General features: G+C 34.7%; 1 protein-coding gene across 9 annotated transcripts in view; it reads right to left on the bottom strand.

The window, feature by feature from the left end:
* The window catches only part of UBR2 (ubiquitin protein ligase E3 component n-recognin 2), a 108,406-nt gene that overhangs the window by 36,741 nt on the left and 49,657 nt on the right, over window positions 1-22,008 (bottom strand). For 6 of the 9 annotated variants that reach the window (XM_027525096.1, XM_027525100.1, XM_027525099.1 and 3 more), the window contains 13 exons: window positions 20,669-20,789; window positions 18,698-18,805; window positions 18,244-18,332; window positions 17,038-17,136; window positions 11,465-11,628; window positions 11,276-11,375; window positions 8,885-9,013; window positions 6,191-6,374; window positions 3,929-3,990; window positions 2,856-2,966; window positions 2,073-2,138; window positions 371-493; window positions 160-223 (listed from right to left, as the gene is read on the bottom strand). In XM_027525096.1, the coding sequence (XP_027380897.1) occupies window positions 160-223; window positions 371-493; window positions 2,073-2,138; window positions 2,856-2,966; window positions 3,929-3,990; window positions 6,191-6,374; window positions 8,885-9,013; window positions 11,276-11,375; window positions 11,465-11,628; window positions 17,038-17,136; window positions 18,244-18,332; window positions 18,698-18,805; window positions 20,669-20,789 (1,420 nt within the window). Of the gene's footprint in view, window positions 1-159; window positions 224-370; window positions 494-2,072; window positions 2,139-2,855; window positions 2,967-3,928; window positions 3,991-6,190; window positions 6,375-8,884; window positions 9,014-11,275; window positions 11,376-11,464; window positions 11,629-11,810; window positions 11,959-17,037; window positions 17,137-17,206; window positions 17,306-18,243; window positions 18,333-18,697; window positions 18,806-20,668; window positions 20,790-22,008 lie in introns of those variants that run through there. The other 3 variants (XM_027525095.1, XM_027525101.1, XM_027525102.1) reach the window with 3 other exon arrangements.

Here is a 22,008-nt window from a genome sequence, read left to right as displayed (position 1 = left end):
CAAGAGAAGCCACCACAATGAGAAGCCCGTGCACGCCAGCTAGAGAAAGCCCCACACAGCAACAAAGACCCAGTACAGTCAAAAATAAATAAATAAAAATTTTAAAAGTTTTTCAAAAGTCAATATAATACATAAATGTTTCAAAATATCCAAACTTACCAACAAGCATTATAATGAGGTATAGCATTTCTTCTATTAGAGTGTTGTTCTGCTGAACTAAATCCTGAAACCATCGGGGGCAATGGAAGAGAGCAAGTTCAGAGATAAGAATAAGAATCATCTGTATTACCTCAGATGATTAAAATAACCAAAAAGAATGAAAGGCGCTTCTCTAACAATTATGTTGCGGTCTCATAAGGCATGCTCTTACCTTATGAGGAGTCTCAGAACTAATTTTCTTCCCATAATCTGGGGTACTGAAAATCTGATAAAGTTCAAAGCGGCTAAGCATTATCATCAGGAAATGATTTGGATCCATCATGGAGACACCTGTCTTTTTTTAAAATGTATGAAAGAAAGGAAGAGAGGAAGGTCAAAAGGGCTACTAAACAATTAGTGAGACATATTTTGGTTTGCACAAGAGAAAGCAGCTTACTCATTCATCAATTCCAATAAAAGATGAGGACTCATTTAGCCCCAGTCCTTACTTGTGATAGCTACAAGTGTGGACAGGAGTCTATGCTGGTAAAACAAAACAAAACACGCCCTGAACCCACATATCATAATAACATGGACTATACGTTCTCTTCCCTTTTATGCTTTGAATTAGTTGTATCCCTATAAATTCAGTTCAAGGTTTTATGTCAGTGTTGTCACTGTCAGGGATACGACTCTGAGAGAAATGTGGTATAGTAATAAAACTTTCAGTATTTTTTAAAAAATGCATATATATTAAACTCTTTTCAAGAACTCAAACTAATTTTTAGTAATAAATGCTATACTAAGTGAAATGCTGGCTTTTAAATATTAGTTTTAATTCTCTTATAATTCCATTTGTATAGATTCTCAATCAACTTGCATTCTGATTTTTTGAACCAATAGTTTTTGAAATTTACATTTTGTAACTTATTCTATAATTTCTAAATCCACTCAGCAATAATATGGAAACACTGCTTTGTGACAAGCACTGTGCTACATAAGTGGACATAAAAAGGACCAAGGGAGCTGTCACAGTTTAGTGTAGAGGAAGGAAAGGGAATAGGCAACCACAATCCAGAGTTACGAATGCTCTGGTGGGGATAAGCATCATGCTATGGGCCCTCCCCAAAAGGATACACAGCCATGTTTAGTATGTCAGCTTTCTGGAGAAAGTGATGCTAAACTAAACATGAAGATATGCAGGAAAACAAGACAGGCAGCAAACAGAAAAGGAAGAGGGTGGGGTGCACAACCTAGGTAAGAAAAGAAAGAAACGTACAAATTTTAAGACTTAATGGTATATGACAAATTCAGGGAGTTTTTCACATAGTTAAGTATTGAAGGCCTTGAAAATCAGTTTGAGGGATTTGGGGCTTTATAATCAGAAGACAGTGAAGAAAGGATGGCTTTCAGATTTCTGACTCTAATAACTGTATAGATTGTTGAACAATTCACCAAGGTAGAGAAACTCTGAAGATAGGAAGAAGGTATGGAGGACACAGGATTTATTTTGAATATGTGAAATACAAGATGTGTTCAGGAAACCAGCTGGAAATGTTCAGTTATTTTAGCCATATGAATTTGGAGCTTAGTAGATAAGGGCTAGGTGGCTTCCTTGGCAGCTCAGTGGTAAAGAATCTGCCTGTAATGCAAGAGATGCAGGTTCGATCCCTGGGCTGGGAAGATCTCTGGAGAGGAAACGACAGCCCAGTCCAGTGTTCTTGCCTGAGAAATACCACGGACAGAGGAGCCAAATGCACTACAGGCCATGGGGTTACAAAAGAGTTGGACACAACTTAGCGACTAAACAACAACAGATAATGGATAGATCGAAGTTACAGATTTGAGAGTGATCCTAAGTGTCTGGGTCCAGTGAAAATAACAAAAAGAAAAACTCCCTCAAACCTTTAAATTTAATGCTTTTAATTCATTACCTGAAGCATTACTATATCCTTATCAAACATTTCACGTCTACATTTCACATTGTGGTAGTAATAAATCTGAAAAAAAAAAAAAAGTAATTATGTTGGGTAAACAGGTTTTTATTTGTGCAGTTCTCTCCTCTCCCCACTCACCAAAAGACCACATGGCTTTCGTGCACGTGAGTATATGAACATGCAAACATGCACACACAATGCGGTTTCCCCAGCAGTGAGCGCTATCTCAACAGAGATTAATTAGACATTTCCAGATTGTAGTATGGAAACTCTATGGAACTTTATGGTTCACATTTTGCAACGAACTTTCTGGGTCTCCTAATAAAGTTCTTTCAATGAGATTTATAGCTATCAAAAGTAGAGAAAAATCCTATACCAAGTCTCAGTGAGGTTTAAAAATTAAAACCTCAATTTCAGAGCTATACTAACAGAACTTTTATCTTTTTTAAACCAATTTTATAATTAAAGTAGGTGAAATCTTGATTTTTCATTATGTTTTTAAAAATATCAAGCTTTGTTCTAAAAATGACTTCAAGTGAAAATTAAGTTCATTTCTACTTTTGATATTGTTTCTTAATAAAATATGAATAAAAGCTCTAAGAAACTTTTGGTTTAACATTACATCTATCTTGTCAAACAGTTTTTAATAAAACATTTTTAAGGTTCATTTCCAGTGGCCATTCAATAGTTTTAATATAGATGACTTTCGATGACTATTATAACCTCCACAGAAACTAAAGAATGGACTGAGAACTCTTCACAGAATTAAAAACCACTTACCTGGTTTACGAGAGAGAAACCATTTCTTCTCCACATTCCTGCATGTACTTGGGCACATAAAACAAGACATCTAAGAGGGTGTTCTATCAACATGGGTGGGCTAAGTTCACTCTGTGTATACAAAAAAATGACAAAAATCTCAATTCTATAAAGAAGACTGGTTTAGAGATGGAAACTTTATATAAAATACAAGTCAAAACTATTTTAAGGTATGTCCGTGTGCTAGTTAATTTTATGTGTGGACTTGGCTGGACCATGATACCCAATTTTTGATTACCACCAGTCTAGATGTCGCTGTGAAGCCATTTTTTAGATGTGACTAGTATTTAAATCAGTATACTTTATGAGTAAAGCACATTACTCTCCATGATATTGGTGGGCCTTTTCCAATAAGCTAGAAGGCCTTAAAAGAAAAGACTGAGGTTTCTCCAAGGATGAAGAAATTCTGCTTCCAGCCTGCCTTTGGATTTCAGACTATAAGATCAACTCTTAATCCGCCAGATTGCCAGGTTTAGTTCGGACTTGCCAAATCCCTTGAGTATGTGAGCCAAATCCCTACAATAAATTAATCTGTCTTTTCCTGTATACACACACATATACAAACACACACTCAGGTATACTATGTAATGATCTGATATTTGCGGTTCAATTTCTGGCTTGGGAAGATCCGGTAGAGAAGGGATAGGCTACCCACTTCAGTATTCTTGTGCTTCCCTAGTGGCTCAGCTGGTAAAGAATTCGCTTGCAATGCGGGAGACCTGGGATTGATCCCTCAGTTCGGATGAGCCCCTGGAGAAGGGAAAGGCTATACCCACTCCAGTATGGCCTGGAGAATTCCATGGACTGTATAGTCCGTGGGGTCGCAAAGAGTCAGATATGACTGAGCAACTTTCACTTTTTCTAATTATGAAATGATGACCATGGTAAGTCTAGTAACCATCTGTCCCCATTCAAAGTTATTACAATATTACTCAGCACATTCCTTGTGCTGGATATTATATTCTCATAACTTATTTATTATCTAACTGGAGGTCTGTAATAGGTATTTACTTTTAAATGTTTGCACTACTTACTAGAGGTAGGAGCTCTGGAAATTTATATGCCACTTCACTTTTGCTTAACAACACATGCAAACCTGCATGGAAAACAAAGATAGAAGTATTTCTATAGGTGAAAGTAATTTAGATTAAAAAAAAAAAAAAAACTAAACTAAATATTTGCTCAACTTTATATCTAACTCCCTTTCTGTGTCTCTTTGGAAACCTATCATATTACACATTAAGATACAAAATGAACTGCATCCATAAAAGAAGCTTTCCAACTGTTATTTTCATGAACCTCTGTATTAAAGGCATGCTTAGAACCAGAGTCTTAATTACATGTACCAACATACACTGATTAAATTTTACAGAAGTAAATGTTAGAAGTGCAAACATAGCAAAAGCAGCTATATAACTATCAAAGCAATTTATATGTTAAACCAATTTTAAGGGTCATAATCGACTGGATCATGAAGTTTGTTCCATTTAAAGTACAGTAGCAAGAGATCCTCCTGGCAACTGAACTGAGAAACTGGCCATGGAATTCAAGGTCTACTGATTCTGACCTCAGAATTCAGTTCCCCAGAATTTCCAGTTTAGGATCAAAGCCTCTTTCGTCCCTAATTGCAAAGGGCTTTTCATAACTCAACTTTAGTTAATTCTGCTAGCTAAGAACTGTCCTATTTATGTTGTTGTCTAAACAGAAAGTGCTTTTTACAGTCTCATCAATAGATGCAGGCTGCTTGGTCAAGCCTGGTTTGAAGCTTTCCTCATCCAAGAACACCTGTATTGAGAATTCCATTCTAACAATGTGCACTCAGCCTCCATGAGCATAGCCTCCAAGTTGTTCTTGAACTGCTCTGTGTATGTTCACTTGGCTCTCCAGTTAGATTATAAGCATTCAGGCCAAAGTTTGCCAAACACAGGAAGATAAAATGCTCAAAATATTAGAGGACTGAGGGGGGTAAATACCTTGGCAAAATTACTACATTTTTAGAGTACTGACTGTTTTCCCTGTGGATAATTATCAGCATTAGCTTCCACTCAGATTTTCAAAGGGCAGAAAAGATCAGTGGCTGAGTTAAAGATCCACTTTCCTGCATTCTAGTTGAACACTATGCCACACCACCATGCCATCACTTGCCTGTACTGAAGATCAATAGTTCAGCATGCAAGTATCAATACTTATGAAAACAAAACTGGGCATTAACAAGTTACAGGAAAAAGATCTCTGCCTACAATCACAATTTCATTTCAGGTACTTTTTATTGTTCTACTTGTACTATTTAAATTCACATGTCTAAGTTCAATCTTAAATCACCACAATTTCAATAAGAATCTAAAAAAATTGTTGGAATGCTAACATCTATTGGTAAGATAATGTGGTAATGCACAGAACAATTAAAAAAAAAAGGCTTTAGAAATGACAGAGGGATTGTTACTATTTATCCCACAGACGTTAAAAGGATAATAAAGGAATTTTATGAACAACTCCGTGTCCACGTATTTGATAACTCAGATGAAATGGACCAATTTCTTGAAAAACACAAACCACCAAAACTCACACAAGAAGATACAGATAATAGGAACTGTTGTATATCTGCTGAAGAAACTGAATCAATGATTAACTGCCTACCAAAAAAGGGAAAGTATCAGTTCCATACTATTTTACTGGTGAATTCTACCAAACACTTAAGGAAGAAAAGATACCAATTCTCCAGTCTTTTACACTTACACACACACACACAAACTACTTTCACGTTATTAAGTTACTGAGCCACACACTTAAGCTACATTGTAAATTCTGCAATGAGTGAAAATATTTACCTTTATAACTTTACTTTTCTACTCTCTGAGTTGGAAACGGAACTAAAGGGAACAGTATGTGAACAGGCTAAGAATTCCTGCACTCAAGAAATGTGGAAGAAAGTTACGATGTCTATAGAGACAGACGAGTGCACATGCAGAGTTTCTGGCTGCTCTGAGGTAGCAGCTTCAAATAGTTGAGCATGTATAAATAGTGTGTAAATCAGCTACTTACAATTAAAAAAAACCTATCAATACAATTTGTAACTCACTTCAACCTGATGATTAAAAAATTTATCAATAAGAAACTGCTGAGAGAGAGAGGAAGTCTAGGGTGTTTTCAATTTATTAACAATCACTTAAGTGATAGACTGATCTGAACAAGAACACTTTCAAAATAAAGCATTGTAGGTATTCAGTAAATACTAACCACAAACAACAATTCAAAAGACAATTTCAGGCTTCTCTTTTTAGGGAAAAATGTTTTACCTGCAAGTAAGCGAGAAACTGGGAGGTGAATGCTAACTTTTTCTTTGGAAACACAGTATCTGATAGTTTCCACTGAATGTCCACAAATGCTTAATGTGACTGGCTGTTCACCATCAGTAAAACCACCATGACACTGTGTCAATACAGCAAGGCATTTCTTGTAAGCTTCAATTAATACTTTTTCCTATAAAAGAGGATTTTATGTTAAGTTTCTACAATATTAAACAAGAATCTCAAATTCAATGATGAATATTTACCTCAAATATCAATATGGGCAAACTCAATCTTCCCCTCGCAACTTGTTCCCTCTATCCAAGGACCTGTCTCAGGGAACATCTCTACAGAGCTGCAGAAATCTAGAAGTCATTCTAATATATTCCTTTCCCTCATTCCCCATTTTTTCCTGTAAATTGAGGCATAGTTGATGTACATTAGTTAGAAGTGTACAATACAGTGACTCAAAATTTTTATAGATTATATTCCATTTAGTTATTATAAAATATTGACTATATTCTTTGTGTTGTACAATATATTTTTATAGCTTATTTATTTTATACACAGTGGTTTGTACCTCTTAATCTCTCCTATTTTGCCCCTCCTGGTCTTCTTTCTCTCCACTGGTAACCACTAGTCTGTTCTCTGTACCTGTGAGTCTGTTTCTGTTTTATTTTTTAGATTCCACACATAAGTGATTATAGGATTTGTCTTTCTGACTTATTTCACTAAGCATAACTTTTTGTTTTTCTGACTTATTTCTCTACGCATAATACCCTCCAGGGTCCATCAATGTTGTTGCTAATGCAAAATTCCATTCTTTTCATGGCTGAGTAATATTCCACCACACCTACCCACCCATCTACATATTCTTTAGCCACTCATCTATTGGACACTGTATCCTGGCAATTATAATGCTGCTGTAAACACTGGAGTCTTAGTTACTCAGTCAAGTCCAGCTCTTTGTGAGTGGATTGTAGCCTCCCAGGCTCATTAGTGAGCATGTGTTTCTTCAAATTAGTGTTTCTTTATCTTCAGATAAATACCTGGGAGTGGGATTGCTGGACTTTATGGTGGCTCTATTTTCAGTTTTTTGAAGAACTTCCATATTGTTTTCCACAGTGGCTACAACAATTTACATTCGCACTAACAGCTGTACAGGTTTCCTTTTCTCCACATCCTCGCCAACATGTGTTATTTGTGCTCTCTGTGATGACAATTATTCTGACACGTGTGAAGTGGTAGCTCATTGTGGTTTGATTTGCATTTCTCTTATGATTAGCAGTGTTAAGCATCTTTTCATGTGCCTATTGGTCATCTGTATGTCCACTTTTGAAAAATGTCCATTCAGGTCTTCTGCCCATTTTTTAATTGGGCTGTTTTTTTGATATTGAGCTGTATGGGCTGTTTATATATTTTGGATAATAATCCCTTATTGGTCATCTCATTGGCAAATATTCTCTCCTCCTCAGTAGGTTGTCTCTATGTTTTGTTGATGGTTTTCTTTGCTGTGTGGAAGCTTTTAAGTTTAATTAGGTTCCATTTGTTTATTCTTTTGCTTTTGTTTCCTTTGCCTTAGGAAATACATCCAAAAAATTTACTAAGATTGATGTCAAAGAGTGTTCTATGCTTTCTTCTAGGAGGTTTATGGTTTCCAGTCTTACATTTAGGTCTTAATCCAATTTGAGTTTATTCTTTTATATGGTGTGAAGAAATGTTCTAATTTCATTCTTTTACATGCAGCTGTCCAGTTTTTCCAGCATTACTTACTGAAAAAGATCACTGTCTTTCCATGGCATATTGTCTCCTTTGTTGTGGATTAACTGACCATAATTGTGTGGGTTTATTTCTGGGCTCTATTTTCTTCATTCCCCATTGTGCAATCTATTACCAAGCTAGCAACCGTACCTAAAATGCTCTCAAACCTGGCCACTGATATCTCAGTCATTTAAAGGAAAGCCAATGTGTCTCCACTGAACTTCCTGCTTCTACTCTTGCCCTCCTCCATCCGTTATCCACACATATAACTTTCAAAAACATGTAAACTGGATTATGTCACTTTTCTGCTTGGGAGTCTCAAATAGCATCCACTTCAGTCAGAATAAAATTTAAACTTCTGAACATGGCCCTCTTCAACCTCTGCTCCAACTACAGCCTCTCACAGCTTCTGGAACAACCATACTCCTATTCATCAGAAAGCATGATACAGCTTTTCCTCAGTCAGGAATATTCTTTACTCTGATCAGTTAATTCTGACACACAGTTTACATCTCATGGAAGCCTTCTCTGATCTCCTAACTTACACTTCTCATCTAGATTTTATAGCCAAAGGAGGCCAACATAGTTTAAAGACACAGGACAAATGTACTAATAGTAAAATTTCATTTTGGAGTAATTTATAAACTTTTTATATGCTCAAAATCTTGATAGGATTATGGGGGGAAAAAAAGAAGACAGCAACATAAGAGAAAAGAGTGTGGATTACATCTCCCTCTATTTTCTGATTTCTCTAAGGCTTTAGAATTATAACTTTTATTGAATGTATAGGTCAAACAGGAAAATATGCTATTTTATGAGCATATCATAAAATATGATCTTCTTACTATCCTCTCCAAACTGCCTCATATTTTACTTAGGAAACTGTTTATCTCTGCCCCTCCTCCAATTTATCTCCTATCCCTGACCCCAGAAGAGACTCACGTCTAAAGCACACCAGTCTTGTATCATCGAAATGACATGTGTTAATTTCATTTGTAGTGTGAAGGCTGCTTCCCACTCTGGTTCCATTTCGATATGCTGTCCTACTTGACGTGTAATTGGATCCATTCCCTTAAAAGAAGTGAAAAGATTTTAAATAAATTAAAATTAATTTGTTTTTCTACACAGAAACTTAAGACATAATGTAGAAGAAATATATACTGATTACAAAAACATACAAGAGTTTTAACAGGAAGCTTCAAGCAGTATGAGAAGTCCAACTTCTTAAATTACATGTTTAATATAACATTCCCTAAAATTTTATAAAGAAAAAAATCCCAGTAAAATATAGAATGAATTACTTTAGAGGCAATCTTCTACATGTTTTAGACAATAAAATTTGTACTTCACTGCAACAATCCCTCAAAAATTCCTTTTTAGTTCTATCATCTATAGAAAAAGCTGTCAGAAGAAATTTGACAGGCTTTTAAAATGCTATTGAATTTATAAGTATGTTCTATAAAATGCTAAAATAAAATTTTTATATTTATTTGTATTTTGCAACTGCAAGTTTTCAGAGTTTGAAGGGAAGCAAAACTAGAAAAAGATAAACAGCTTTTAATACAAAAGAATATACCTCTTTAGAAACTAGCCTAACTACCCTGGTGTAACAGAGCTAATTAAATGGTGGAAAATATAGGACATTTTGAGTATTCAAATTAACCAAGGTAGCTACTGTTTCTACAGGCAAAAAGCAAAAAACAGAAGTACCAGAATAAATTAAATATCCATTAAACTACCACATAACATGGGAACTAGAATATATCCTAAAAAGGACAGGTACTAAAGAAAGCATAATGATATTGCTCATATTTTTTGCAATGTTATCTATCTTTTTACAGCCAGGGGAATTCCCTGGCTGTCCAGCGGTTAGGACTCATGCTCTCAATGCTGAGGTTTGATCCCTGGTTGGGGACTAAATGCAGAGTACATTATGAGAAACGCCGGACTGGAAGAAACACAAACTGGAATCAAGATTGCTGGGAGAAATATCAATAACCTGATATGCAGATGACACCACCCTTATTGCAGAAAGTGAAGAAGAACTAAAGAGCCTCTTGATGAAAGTGAAAGTCGAGAGTGAAAAAGTTGGCTTAAAGCTCAACATTCAGAAAACGAAGATCATGGCATTCGGTCCCATCACTTCATGGGAAATAGATGGGGAAACAGTGGAAACAGTGTCAGACTTTATTTTGGGGGGCTCCAAAATCACTGCAGATGGTGATTGCAGCCATGAAATTAAAAGACGCTTACTCCTTGGAAGGAAAGTTATGACCAACCTAGATAGCATATTCAAAAGCAGAGACATTACTTTGCCAGCAAAGGTCCGTCTAGTCAAGGCTATGGTTTTTCCTGTGGTCATGTATGGATGTGAGAGTTGGACTGTGAAGAAGGCTGAGCACCAAAGAATTGATGCTTTTCAACTGTGGTGTTGGAGAAGACTCTTGAGAGTCCCTTGGACTGCAATGAGATCCAACCAGTCCATTCTGAAGGAGATCAGCCCTGGGATTTCTTTGGAAGGAATGATGCTGAAGCTGAAATTCCAGTACTTTGGCCACCTCATGCAAAGAGTTAACTCACTGGAAAAGACTCTGATGCTGGGAGGGATTGGGGGCAGGAGGAGAAGGGGACGACAGAGGATGAGATGGCTGGATGGCATCACTGACTCGATGGACGTGAGTCTGAGTGAACTCCGGGAGTTGGTGATGGGCAGGGAGGCCTGGCGTGCTGCGATTCATGGGGTCACAAAGAGTAGGACACGACTGAGCGACTGATCTGATCTGGGGACTAAAATCCCACAAGCCTCAAGTTGTGGCTAAAAACATACAAAACAACAATAACAAAACTGGTTAACTATACCAGTTAATTTGTTTCTAGATTTTATTTTGTATACAGATGTGTTTCCATAAAGAAAATTAAATGGGGCAGCTGGTGAGGAGAGTTCTATACTATATCATATAAATATGACATCCATGAAACAAAAAAAGAAATATGGAAACATTAAAAAAACACACAAACATAGCTTCTTAACTAAGTTGACAATACTTCCATTCAAGCATATTCAAAACAAAACAACTAACTTGAAGCCCCCAAAGAAAGAACATTAATGGTAAGCAAAAGAATAACCAAATACAGAAGAACAGCAGATGTCAGAACCTCTGCTGGGATCTTATGCATTCTACATCTTTCTAAGAGTTTCCAATTAAGAGGAGCTTCTTGGTCCAAATTGTAGCTATCCAAATTATTCTTTTAAAAATGTGCCCAGAATGATCAGTGAGCCAAAAAGGAAAAAAGTAAACGTTTCCCTTTTGAAATGTATCCATTTATATGTACCTGCATACATTTGAGTAATTCCAAAAAGGCATCAAATCCTTCCAGGAACTTCTGCCTCAGACCATCTGACCATTCAGTTGGTTTGCTAATTAACACATACCTGAACAAGATAAAAACAGCAATGAGTAAATGAATAAACAATGACCTTTTACAAGTTGCAACTGTTTTAACAACTGAACAAAAACTTACTTGAGATCTAAAATAAGACTCTGAACCCTCCTAAACTTAAAGGCTTGTAAAGCAGTATATCGTTCAAACTGAAATCTGCCCTGGACATCTCGGTGTCTCAAATGATCCATGAAAGTCTTAATGATAATGGTCATCAGGTTTTCTTCTGTGATAAGCATCCGAGCCTAAGACAAAGTATATGAGAATATATAGTAATAAAAAACTATTTACCAGAAAGCTAAAAAAAAAAAAAAGTCACCAACATTGGTTAGTTCTTTCAGTTTAGACCTTTTTCAATACAACTATATAATATCATAATATTATAAATGCATTATTGTGTATTTCTAAATAACAATTACTTACTCCAATTGCCACGTGTATGAAGCAACAATTATATCACGGAGAAAGATGCCAGAATGTAAGGAGACAGATCCAAGGCTCATTATTCAAAGACAATTCAGGGTGGGGGATCTGAACCAGGCTGCAAATTTTCCTTAACTGAGACATTTAGACACCTATAATGGTATGGTATAATTATTCTAGGATCCACAGGCTTATATCACAGATTCTGTAGAACTCAGTATGAAATATGAAACCATATTTCTTTTAATCGTAGTTGAGATTTATTTTTTGTTTCTTTCTATGTATAGATACACATATCTATGTATTTTTGAATAAGCAAATACACTTAAATGATGCAAAAAAAAAGTAAAAAGGTAAGTCTCTTAGCTCCCAAAGTTCCCCTTTCAAAGGCAATGTTTGTTAGCAGTTTTCTTACATATACTTCCAGAAGTGGTGTGTGTATAACATATACATGTATGCATACATACATACATATATATATACATTTATAGTATACATGAGTAAGTGTTATTAAGTAGCTATAAGTATGGGTATGTAAAATGATCTCTGCCCCCTGTCTCCTGCCCAAAGGATATCCTATTATAAACACTGTTTTGCACTTGGTTTTTCACCTGATATATTTTGGAGATTATCCCATACCAGTTAACATAAATTCTCTCATTCTTTTTAACTATCACAACTATTCTCTTCTATCATACTTTATTAGCCAGGCCCTTTACTGGTGAGCATTTGGGTTTTTCCCAATCTTATGCTATTTATCACAAAAGATACTACAACAATTATCTACTGTGTACAGCTGCAAGGAGATTCATAAAATAATTTCCTAGAAGTGAATTACTGGGTTAAGGTAATATACATTATAAATTTTGACTGATATCACCAAACTCCAAATTGTCTCCTGAAAGAAGACAAAGATGTCAAAGAAGAAAAGATACCTAATGTAGAGGTTAAGTGGTAAAGTCATCAGATAAGGAGAAAATCTATTAATGTACAGTTAAACATCCCTTTGAAAAACTCTTAAATCATCATCTCATTGCCAGGACTTAGGCTCCAAGAAGCTCAAAGTCAATAGGATTAATTTATGTTAATTTTCCTAGACAGTGAAGACTATAGTTCAAGTTTGAAGGAGGGGAGGAATTGGCAAGTAAAATGATTTTCCTTCTTGTTTGCTGTATTAGTCAATTTTGAGACAATTAAATACGTATATGCAATTTCACTGACTTAAGAAAAACTTCTAGTCTCAGGGGACAAGCTTTTACTATTTTGCCATCAAGCACACTGTTTGCTTTCAGTTTTCACTTTTTGCTTTGCTTTTAGGTACTGTATCAGATTATAGAAATTCTTTTATTCCTATTTCATGAGGTTTTATTAATTTGTTTTAAATCATGAATTCGGGATAAGCATCTGATATGATCAATTTTCCTCCTTTTTGTCTGTTAATAAGCTCTTTTATGCAAGCTGATTTTGTTTTCAAATGGTATACTATTCTTGCCTTAAAGAAATAAAACAAACTTGGTTATGATACATTATCCTTTTCCCATATTGCTTGATTCTGTCTGCAATTCAATCTGAGTTTTGGTGATAAGATTACAGAATACGTTATTAAAGTGTCAAGTATATTCTCTCTCTGTTTTCTAGAAAAAGTTACATAAGACAGGTATTATTTTTTTCTTAAATATTTGGAAGAATTTCCCAGTGTAGCCTTTGGGCCTGGGGACTTCCTTGTGAGCAGATATTTATATTAATTAAAATTTCTATTTCTTGTTTCTCTTGTAATAACTGGTGTTTTTTTCTTAGGGATCTGTTCATCTCATCTAGATTTCCAATTATATTAACTGGATCCTAATATTGCCTATTTTCTATTGGAAATCTGTAAGATTTGTAGCTTTTGCAATCCTTTTTAAATTAAAATTTTTTCTATTTTTCTTATTAGACTTTCTAGAGAGCTATCTCCCACCAGTTTTGCTTTTCTTATCCTCAAAGAAAAATTTTTTGTACGTTTTGTTTTGTTAATTTGTGTTCTTTACTATTTCCCTTTTTCTACTTCCTTTAGATAAAAGACAGAAGTAGTTGTATTACAATGGCCTTCAAGGCCTGGCACTATCCACTCCCATCACACCCCATCCCCAAACTCAATGACCTCACGGATCATTCTCCTCCTCAGTCACTCTAGCAACAAGGGCCTGATTTGGGTTTTTTCTTCTAAAATATCAAGTGCACATTCACCTCAGAACTTTGCACTTGCTATTTTTCTCTGCTGAGGAGACTTCCACCAGCTAGGCACATCACTTATTCCCTCATGTCTGTTCAAACACCATCTCTCCGAGAGGCTTTTTTGGGAAAACCTTGTATAAAATATGACCCTTTCACTGTCACTCTCTAACCTTTTAATCTGCTTTCCTACTTTATAGCACTTCTCAACGACCTTTGATTTATAAGTAGTATTACATACATGTATCTCTTCCTAGTTAAGATTATAAATTCCATGGGAACAAGGTCTTTTGTCTTTTTTGTTTACTGCTCTACTTATCTCCAGAGCCTTAAACAATGCCTAGTTAATAAAAATTCTAAATAAATATGCTCTGAATTACAAATACATGTTATTTTTCTAGCACTTCTAGCTAAAGAAGTCAGGTAAGAAGCAAACATAAAAAACTGAAATATCAGGAAAAAACAAAAATTATTATATGCAGATTACTAGAAATTCTAAGGCATTAACACAAAGTATTAGAGAAAATGTTAATAAGAAAACCAGATAGATACAAGATGGATATATAAAAATTATCCATAATGAGATTAAAATTGTGAGTAATTTATAATAGTGTCAAAAATATAAAACATAAAACACTTTTAGGACAAATTATGTTCCTAGATGGGGGTATTCAATATTGCAAAAATATCAGTTCTTCCCAAATTATCTATAAATAAAACATTTTTTCAGTCAAAAACTCCGTGTTTTTGAAACTGACAAACTTATTTTTGTTTGTTGCTGTTTAGTCATCAAGTCATGTCTGACTCTTTTAAGACCCCATGGGCTACAGCCCACCAGGTTCTTCTGTCCATAGGATCTTCCAGGCAAGAATACTGGAGTGGGTTACCATTTCCTTCTCCAGTGGATCTTCCCAACCCAGGGACTGAACTTGAGTCTCCTGTGCAGCCAAGAGGATTCTTTAACACTGAGCCAGTAGGTTTTCAGTCAAATACCCTAATGTGTGTGTGTTTTTTTTGGTTTTTTTTTTTGAAATTGACAAAATGATTTTAGTCCTTTAAAAAAAAAAAGCCTAAAATAATTAAGAAAAAAAATTTTTTTCTTTTTCTTTTTCCAGTTCAGTTCTTATTTATTTACTTGCATCAGGTATTTTAGATGCAGCACATGGGATCTTTAGTTGCTGCATGTGGGATCTAGTTCCCTAAGCAGAGACTGAATCCGGGCCCCCTGCATTGCGGGGGTTGGAGGGGCGGTGCACAAAGTCTTTGCTACTGAACCACAGGAAAGTCCCAAGAAACTTCTTGGAAAGAATAATAAAAGGGGATCTAGAGCTCCATAAAATATTAAAATGGAATATTAAGCTAAAATTATTAAAACTGAGCACTGGCATGGAAATGGACAAAAGGATCAATGAAGGAGAAATGCAGATTTGACTACACATGGGATTGTCTCAGAGGCTTCTCAAACTCACTGCTGACTAAACTGAAAGCAACACTTTCCCTCTTTACAAGTTCTACTCATTCTCCAAAACTTCCTATGCAAGTGGCAGAGAAATTTACTTGGTTACAATCAGAAACCCACGAATCACCTTTACATTTTCCCCTCAAACCCCATAACCAATGACTCACCAAACCCAATATCCCTGAAACCCAAAGTGTGGTTGTTCAGTAGATTTCACTACTTACATCTGTCTTGCAACTTCTATACCCTTTGCCACAATCCCTAACATGCTCCCCACAACCACTACTGCCGCAGCAAATTTGTTCTCCAAATTTCAAAAAGCTTCATCTTTTAAAAATCACAGATGTGATGATGTAAGTGCCACTTCAAACTCTTCAATGCCTTCCAATGCTCTTAAGATAAAAATCAAAATCCTTAATTTGAACCAAAATATCTCATTAGTGGGTAAACAGACTTCAGATAGCTCCAGCTGTGCTAGAATACATCCTTGAATATAAAAGTATCTGAGGAAAAAACAGTCATTAAAAAAAGAAGCTGGAACAGATACCTTATTAATAAAATAATTGTAGCATACTCTTAACTCCATACAGTTAGGCCCTTGCCTATGTTTCTGGTCTCATTTTATTCCTTCTCTCCTTCTATCCCCTTTATATGAATGTCCCTACTTCAGGGTTTTCTCAAGTGCTGGTTCCTTTGAATAGATTTTCCTTCATGAGCCTGCATAAAGCTACATAGAATCCTCTTCCAAACTGTGGGAAAAGGTCAGATCTTTTTACTATTCTCTCAAAACAACCAAATTCTTCAGTTTTTATTATAGCTTTAATTAACCATTTATGTTAGTCTTTCCCTTTACAGTAAGTTTCATGAGGGCAAAGACTATGTCTGTTTTTGTTCACCCTTTCATTCCCAAAACACAGAACTAAATAAATAATAGGTGCTCAAAGTTTTGTTAAATGAATTAAATATTAATTATTCAATATTATGAAAACATAAGGGTGCCTGCTGGAACAACTAGTGAAACTTAGTACAAGATAACTGAATCATCATGATTCAATTGCCTTAGTAATACCTTCCCTTAGGGTGGAAAAGGAGGCTTTTCAAAATGTGAGATTATATACAATGGGCTGTTTCTTCCTTCCCGTCTTTCTGTTTTTGGCCACACTGAGTCGTTTGTGGGATCCTAGTTCCCCAACCAGGGACTGAACCGAGGAGCCGGCAGTGAAAGCACTGAGTTCTAACCACTGGACAGTCAAGGAATTCGCACAATATGCTGTTTCTAATGGATAAACTTGTTAAACTAATAATAAGTTTAATTAACTTGTCAGTTCAAAACCTCAAGAAGTACTATGAGAAAGTACAGGTTGAGTTCAAATAACTTTCCCCCTCTGGATTACACATTCAAAGTTATATCTTCTGGTATACAAGGCATCTGAAGTCTTATCACCCATTAATAAAATATTTTTCTATTCAGAAATATACAGATCTCAGTTCTCTATTATTTTAAGGCTTTACTCCTTCTAGCGGAAAACAAGAAAGTTCTTCTTAGTCTTTTAGTACTTACAAGTGAAGGGACTGTGAAAATCTGAACCGAGAAGTCTGCGATTGAAAACTCTCTGTCGTGGTCATCTGTCACATAATCACTCTGCAAACGCTCATAGTTCTATTAAGAAGGCAAAAAAAGGCAAGGAGTGCCAGCTATCAGTGACAAAGAAGAGGCAAGCACTACTCACCAGAGTAGGTGCGGTGAAGAACTGGACAGACAGAGCAGTCACGGACACTGCTCGCTCGTGATCATCCTCCATAAAATCTCTCTGCAACTGCTGGTAATTCTAAACAACAAGGGGGAGATTCACCTCTAATCCACAATGACCAAATGTTTAAGGATTATAATGAAAAATCAGTGCTGGAGGAGTCAGTAAGATGTGCTATGAGAATAACTGGAATGATTTCTACCAATTACCAGTATACTAATCTGTAAAAACACTGATGCACTATTCAATCTTCTTGAGCACAATGGCAGTTTATGAGCTCAAACAGGAGTAACAGCAACAGCTATTAAAATCCTGGGCTGTCATTGAACATAGGTGGAGCTAAATCACAGTAGCTTTACATTGTCTCTGATGAAATCAGACTTTCATTACTTCTGGATGCCTATCACAGTCACCTGATAGCTCTTTCAAAGTACACATGACTGGACCCTATTCTTGGTGAATCTGCTTCGGCAGGTTTGAGAATGGAAAACACAAACATGTATATTTTGAAAGAGTTCCTCAAATGATTCTTTTATGTTTCCTTTGTTAATAATCCCTAATTCAGGTGAATAAAAATAACCAAGCAGTTAGCTTAAGGGAGAAGAACATAATTCAATGATATCAACAATCTAGAGTTCATGATTTTTAAATCATATCCATATACACACGTCGTTTCAACTAAGATTATCTTTTCCTACACAAAATTTAATAGGAATAGTATCATAATTCAGAATGGCATAGGTTTAAAGTTTCCATTTATCACTTCATGTCATATACACTGCATAGGTGAATATTCATTATTATCATGGCAGGTTATAAACATGAAAAACCTCACTGCTAGACTTTTATTCTATTGATAAAAGATAAAAAGATAATTTATGAAGTTTCTCAGAATTTAAAAGCAACATAATGACACGTTACTATTAGCTACTAATTTTACAAATGCTGGATATAATCATGGACTACAGCTATTCTATATATAACCTATTACTCTTCAAAAGTGAGAAACTACTTACCTTTGCAAATCGAACAGCAAACAGTTTCTTGTATTTCAAATCCATAAGCAGACTGCTCATGAACAACTGATGATACACACTCCTAGCACCTTTCACAAAAAGAGCAGACGGAACATGAGGATATACCAAACAAGCCAAAAACTACATTTCCAAAGTTTTCATATGATCAATTGTATTTTTAAGTCTCAAGAGCAAAACTCTACATGTATTCCTTAAAACATGTGAAACCTGCTTCTTTAAAAATCAGTTTTCCTAAATGTATTCTTCCAACAAAACATAAAGGTTGAGTCATGGATCCTCAAATCTGTTTTTTCCCCAAAGAATAAGACTGCATGAGCTAATTCTAAAAGCCATAAATATATTTATTAAATATTTCCTCAAATGAAAAAGAAACTTAAACATTCCAATTATCTATGAAAGTTCCCCTATACCTCATAGTAGTTAAGATACTTACCTTTCCACAATTTGGAATCACTAAGCATCAATCTATCCACTAGAGAAGAGTTTTCACCATCTGGCCCTTCTTGTAAACCAACTTGACATAAAATTCGGCGAAGGCCATCTTAAAACAGAAAGAAAAATAGTCAAGAAATAGTTAACTTCAAATATTAAAATAACGTATTAGTAAAAATGTTCAAATGGACTTACTATAGAGTTTTTACTTGCTTTTTTAAAAGGTCAAATTTATTCAGAAAAAGTAACTATATTAACTATTTTATTAACATTTTCACAAAATGGAGAAAAACTCCAAATCTTGCATTATATACCAATTTTTATTCGAAAATACCAAAATATTTGTCTATCAGAATGGCAATGATCTTTTATGCTTAAATAATTTAAACAAAGAATCCAAAAGCCAATGAAGTAAACATGGTTTTCTAAGCATCTATGCTAATTAAACCAGGTATTAGTAAAATTATATATTAGTAAAATTATATATCCTATGATAACAGAAGATAGGTATAATATGAAATTATGCTACCATTTAAAAGAATACATGCTCTGTACTTTATATATACCAGTCCATTTTATTGTTATTATGCAAAATGTTCATTAAACAAAAATACAAAAATATGTACTTATGGATACCCACTATATGAGAGGCTTTGGAAGGCAATTCCTACATATTCTAAATGCTAAACTTAAAAAAAAAAAAAAACGTTCAAATATTAATGTAAGCATTAACAAAACTAGAACTTTAATACCTTCCAGTTTCATATTTTATATTTAAAATCACAGTTTTTAGTCATCTACAATCATGCAAAATAATCTGAAACTTCTTTGTTAATTTAATTGTAAGAGCCACCAAACAGAAAATTTTTAGAAGGCTACAGAGAAAACTTTATATACATATTAAATAATAGATGATAAGGTCTTTAAATTGTTGATGATACATTTTCTCAAAGAAAATTTTTAGCAGAAAACTGTTTCCATGATACTATTTATTAATTCTGTAGCACAGTATTTGGCATTCAGATAGATACCCAATGGAAAACAACAAAGTTAAAAAAGGTTAAGAAAACTAATTGGAAAGACATTTAAAAGGCAAGCAAACATGTTTTCCTAAATTTCCACACCTCCTGATTTTCACCTGTCAGTTCACAGTTGGCAATACTCTTTCTAATAGCTTTTTAATACAAAGGTTTTAGAAATTTTCTTTATAGCAAACATTGGAATATCATCTATTCAAACCACATCCCTTGCCTGAAGAAATGTAGGACAGACAGCTTAGATGTATTCCTAGTTTATTCTTCAGTGTTACACAACAAACTTGTATTTTTGGCATTGGACATGAAGGCTCTTAATTGTTACCACTACTTTTAAAAGATTATCTAACCTGTAGACTGTGGAAAAACAAAAACTCAAATACACAGTAACTTCAAATTTGCATATTTTCAGGGTTGCAAATTATCGGTAAACACAAATTGTAGAAATCAAAACAAAGATATCCTTTAAACAATTAACCATTTAAGTTCTATTTACAGTGGCATTTTCCAGCTTGCTTAGTGGAAGAGAATTCCACAGGATGCTCCATTAAAAATAGGTTCTTTTATCAAGTTGGTAAGATTTAGATTCATTAGCATATTAAAATCATTTACAATGTTTAATCCACTGTTTCCTTTATTTATTTGAAGATATATAAATATCTTTTATTTATGTATGAAAATACATAAATGTATGCATATGAAAAAGATCTCATAGACCAAAATTTGGGAAATATTTTTTTGTGTATATAAAGATATTCTGAGATGGTATTTCTTTTTGTTTGTTTGTTTTTTTGAGATGGTATTTTAAAACACAAAACTAAAGCAAAAAAAAAAAAAAAACAGAACACCTGATTCCATTTGTTACTTTTCCAAAATAGTTTTGCTAGAGCATATGAACTCATTTTTAAGTCAATTTGTAAAAGGTTTTATGGACCTACCTGAATATCCAATAATACTTCCCAGCCAAGACAACACTTTCAAACCAAAATTCTGATGTGCGACAATAGACGAATGCATAACTTGAACTTTGAGTGGCTTTGTCTGTCTACTGGTATTTCTCTTAAAAAGAAATGACAGAATGAAAAAAAACACCAAACTTAAAAAGCCTATTTTATAGAAAATAAGTCAAATTTTTATTTAATATAACTACACTCTCATCATTATAGGTGAGTTATTCATGTATGTGTGTAAGAAAAACACGACTTGGGTTGCTTTATTCAGATTCTAATTTTCTAGAAGGAATCCTAGGATTCTTACAAAAAAGTAAGAAGTTACAGTTTTAACCTGAATTCTTGGTCTTATATCTGAAAATGTGCCCCATCAATTATAAATTATTTAAGTGCTAAACTGGTTGTATGTTTTTAAACTAATTTCTTAATGTAATTACACTAATTTGAATAATTTACTTCATTGCACAAATGCGATGTTATCAATACTTTTAAAAAAATTATAGTAAACACACAACACTTTCCAGCTTAACCATTTTTAAGTGTGCAGTTCTGTGGTGCAAAGTATACACTGGTGTGCAACTCATTTCCAGAACTCTTCATCTTGCAAAACCGAAACTCTGTACCCACTCTGGTACCTCATACAAACAGAACCATACATTACCTTCTTATGACTCCTTATTTCACTTAGCATAATGTCCTCAAGGTTAATCTACACTGTAGTGTGTATCAGAATTTTCTTCCTTTTTAAGGCTGGATAAAATTCTATTGTATGTATATAAATTCTGTTTAACCATTCACCCAGTTAAATTGCTCCTTAAGTGTCTATCAGTGGATGAATTGATAGACACCTTTTGTCAACTGAATAATGCTGTTATGAACATGAGACTCTGCTTTCAATTCTTCTGTGTACGTAATCAGAAGAAAAACTGTTGGATCATATGGTAATTCTAGTTTTAATTTTTAGAGTAAGCACCATACTGTTTTCCATAGTGATTGCACCATTTTACATTCCCACCAACAGCATCTGAGTGTTCCAATTTCTCCATATCCTTGCCAATACCTGTGATTTTAAGTTATTGTTGCTGTTTATAACAGCCATCCTAATGCATATGGGGTGGCTGCACAGGCGCAGGAGGGTCGAGAGGAGCTACTCCACGTCCAACATAAGAGAAACCCAAGTAAGACGGTAGACGTTGCGAGAGGGTATCAGAGGGCAGACACACTGAAACCACAATCACAGAAAACTAGTCAATCTCATCACATGGACCACAGCCTTGTCTAAGTCAATGAAACTAAACCATGCCGTGTGGGGCCACCCAAGATGGGCG

The sequence above is a fragment of the Bos indicus x Bos taurus genome, chromosome 23 (genome assembly GCF_003369695.1).
Source record: "Bos indicus x Bos taurus breed Angus x Brahman F1 hybrid chromosome 23, Bos_hybrid_MaternalHap_v2.0, whole genome shotgun sequence".
In the NCBI taxonomy this organism is placed as follows: Eukaryota; Metazoa; Chordata; class Mammalia; order Artiodactyla; family Bovidae; genus Bos; species Bos indicus x Bos taurus.
The sequence above is the reverse complement of the archived record's forward strand: the minus strand, read 5'-3'. Positions and strand labels throughout refer to the sequence as shown.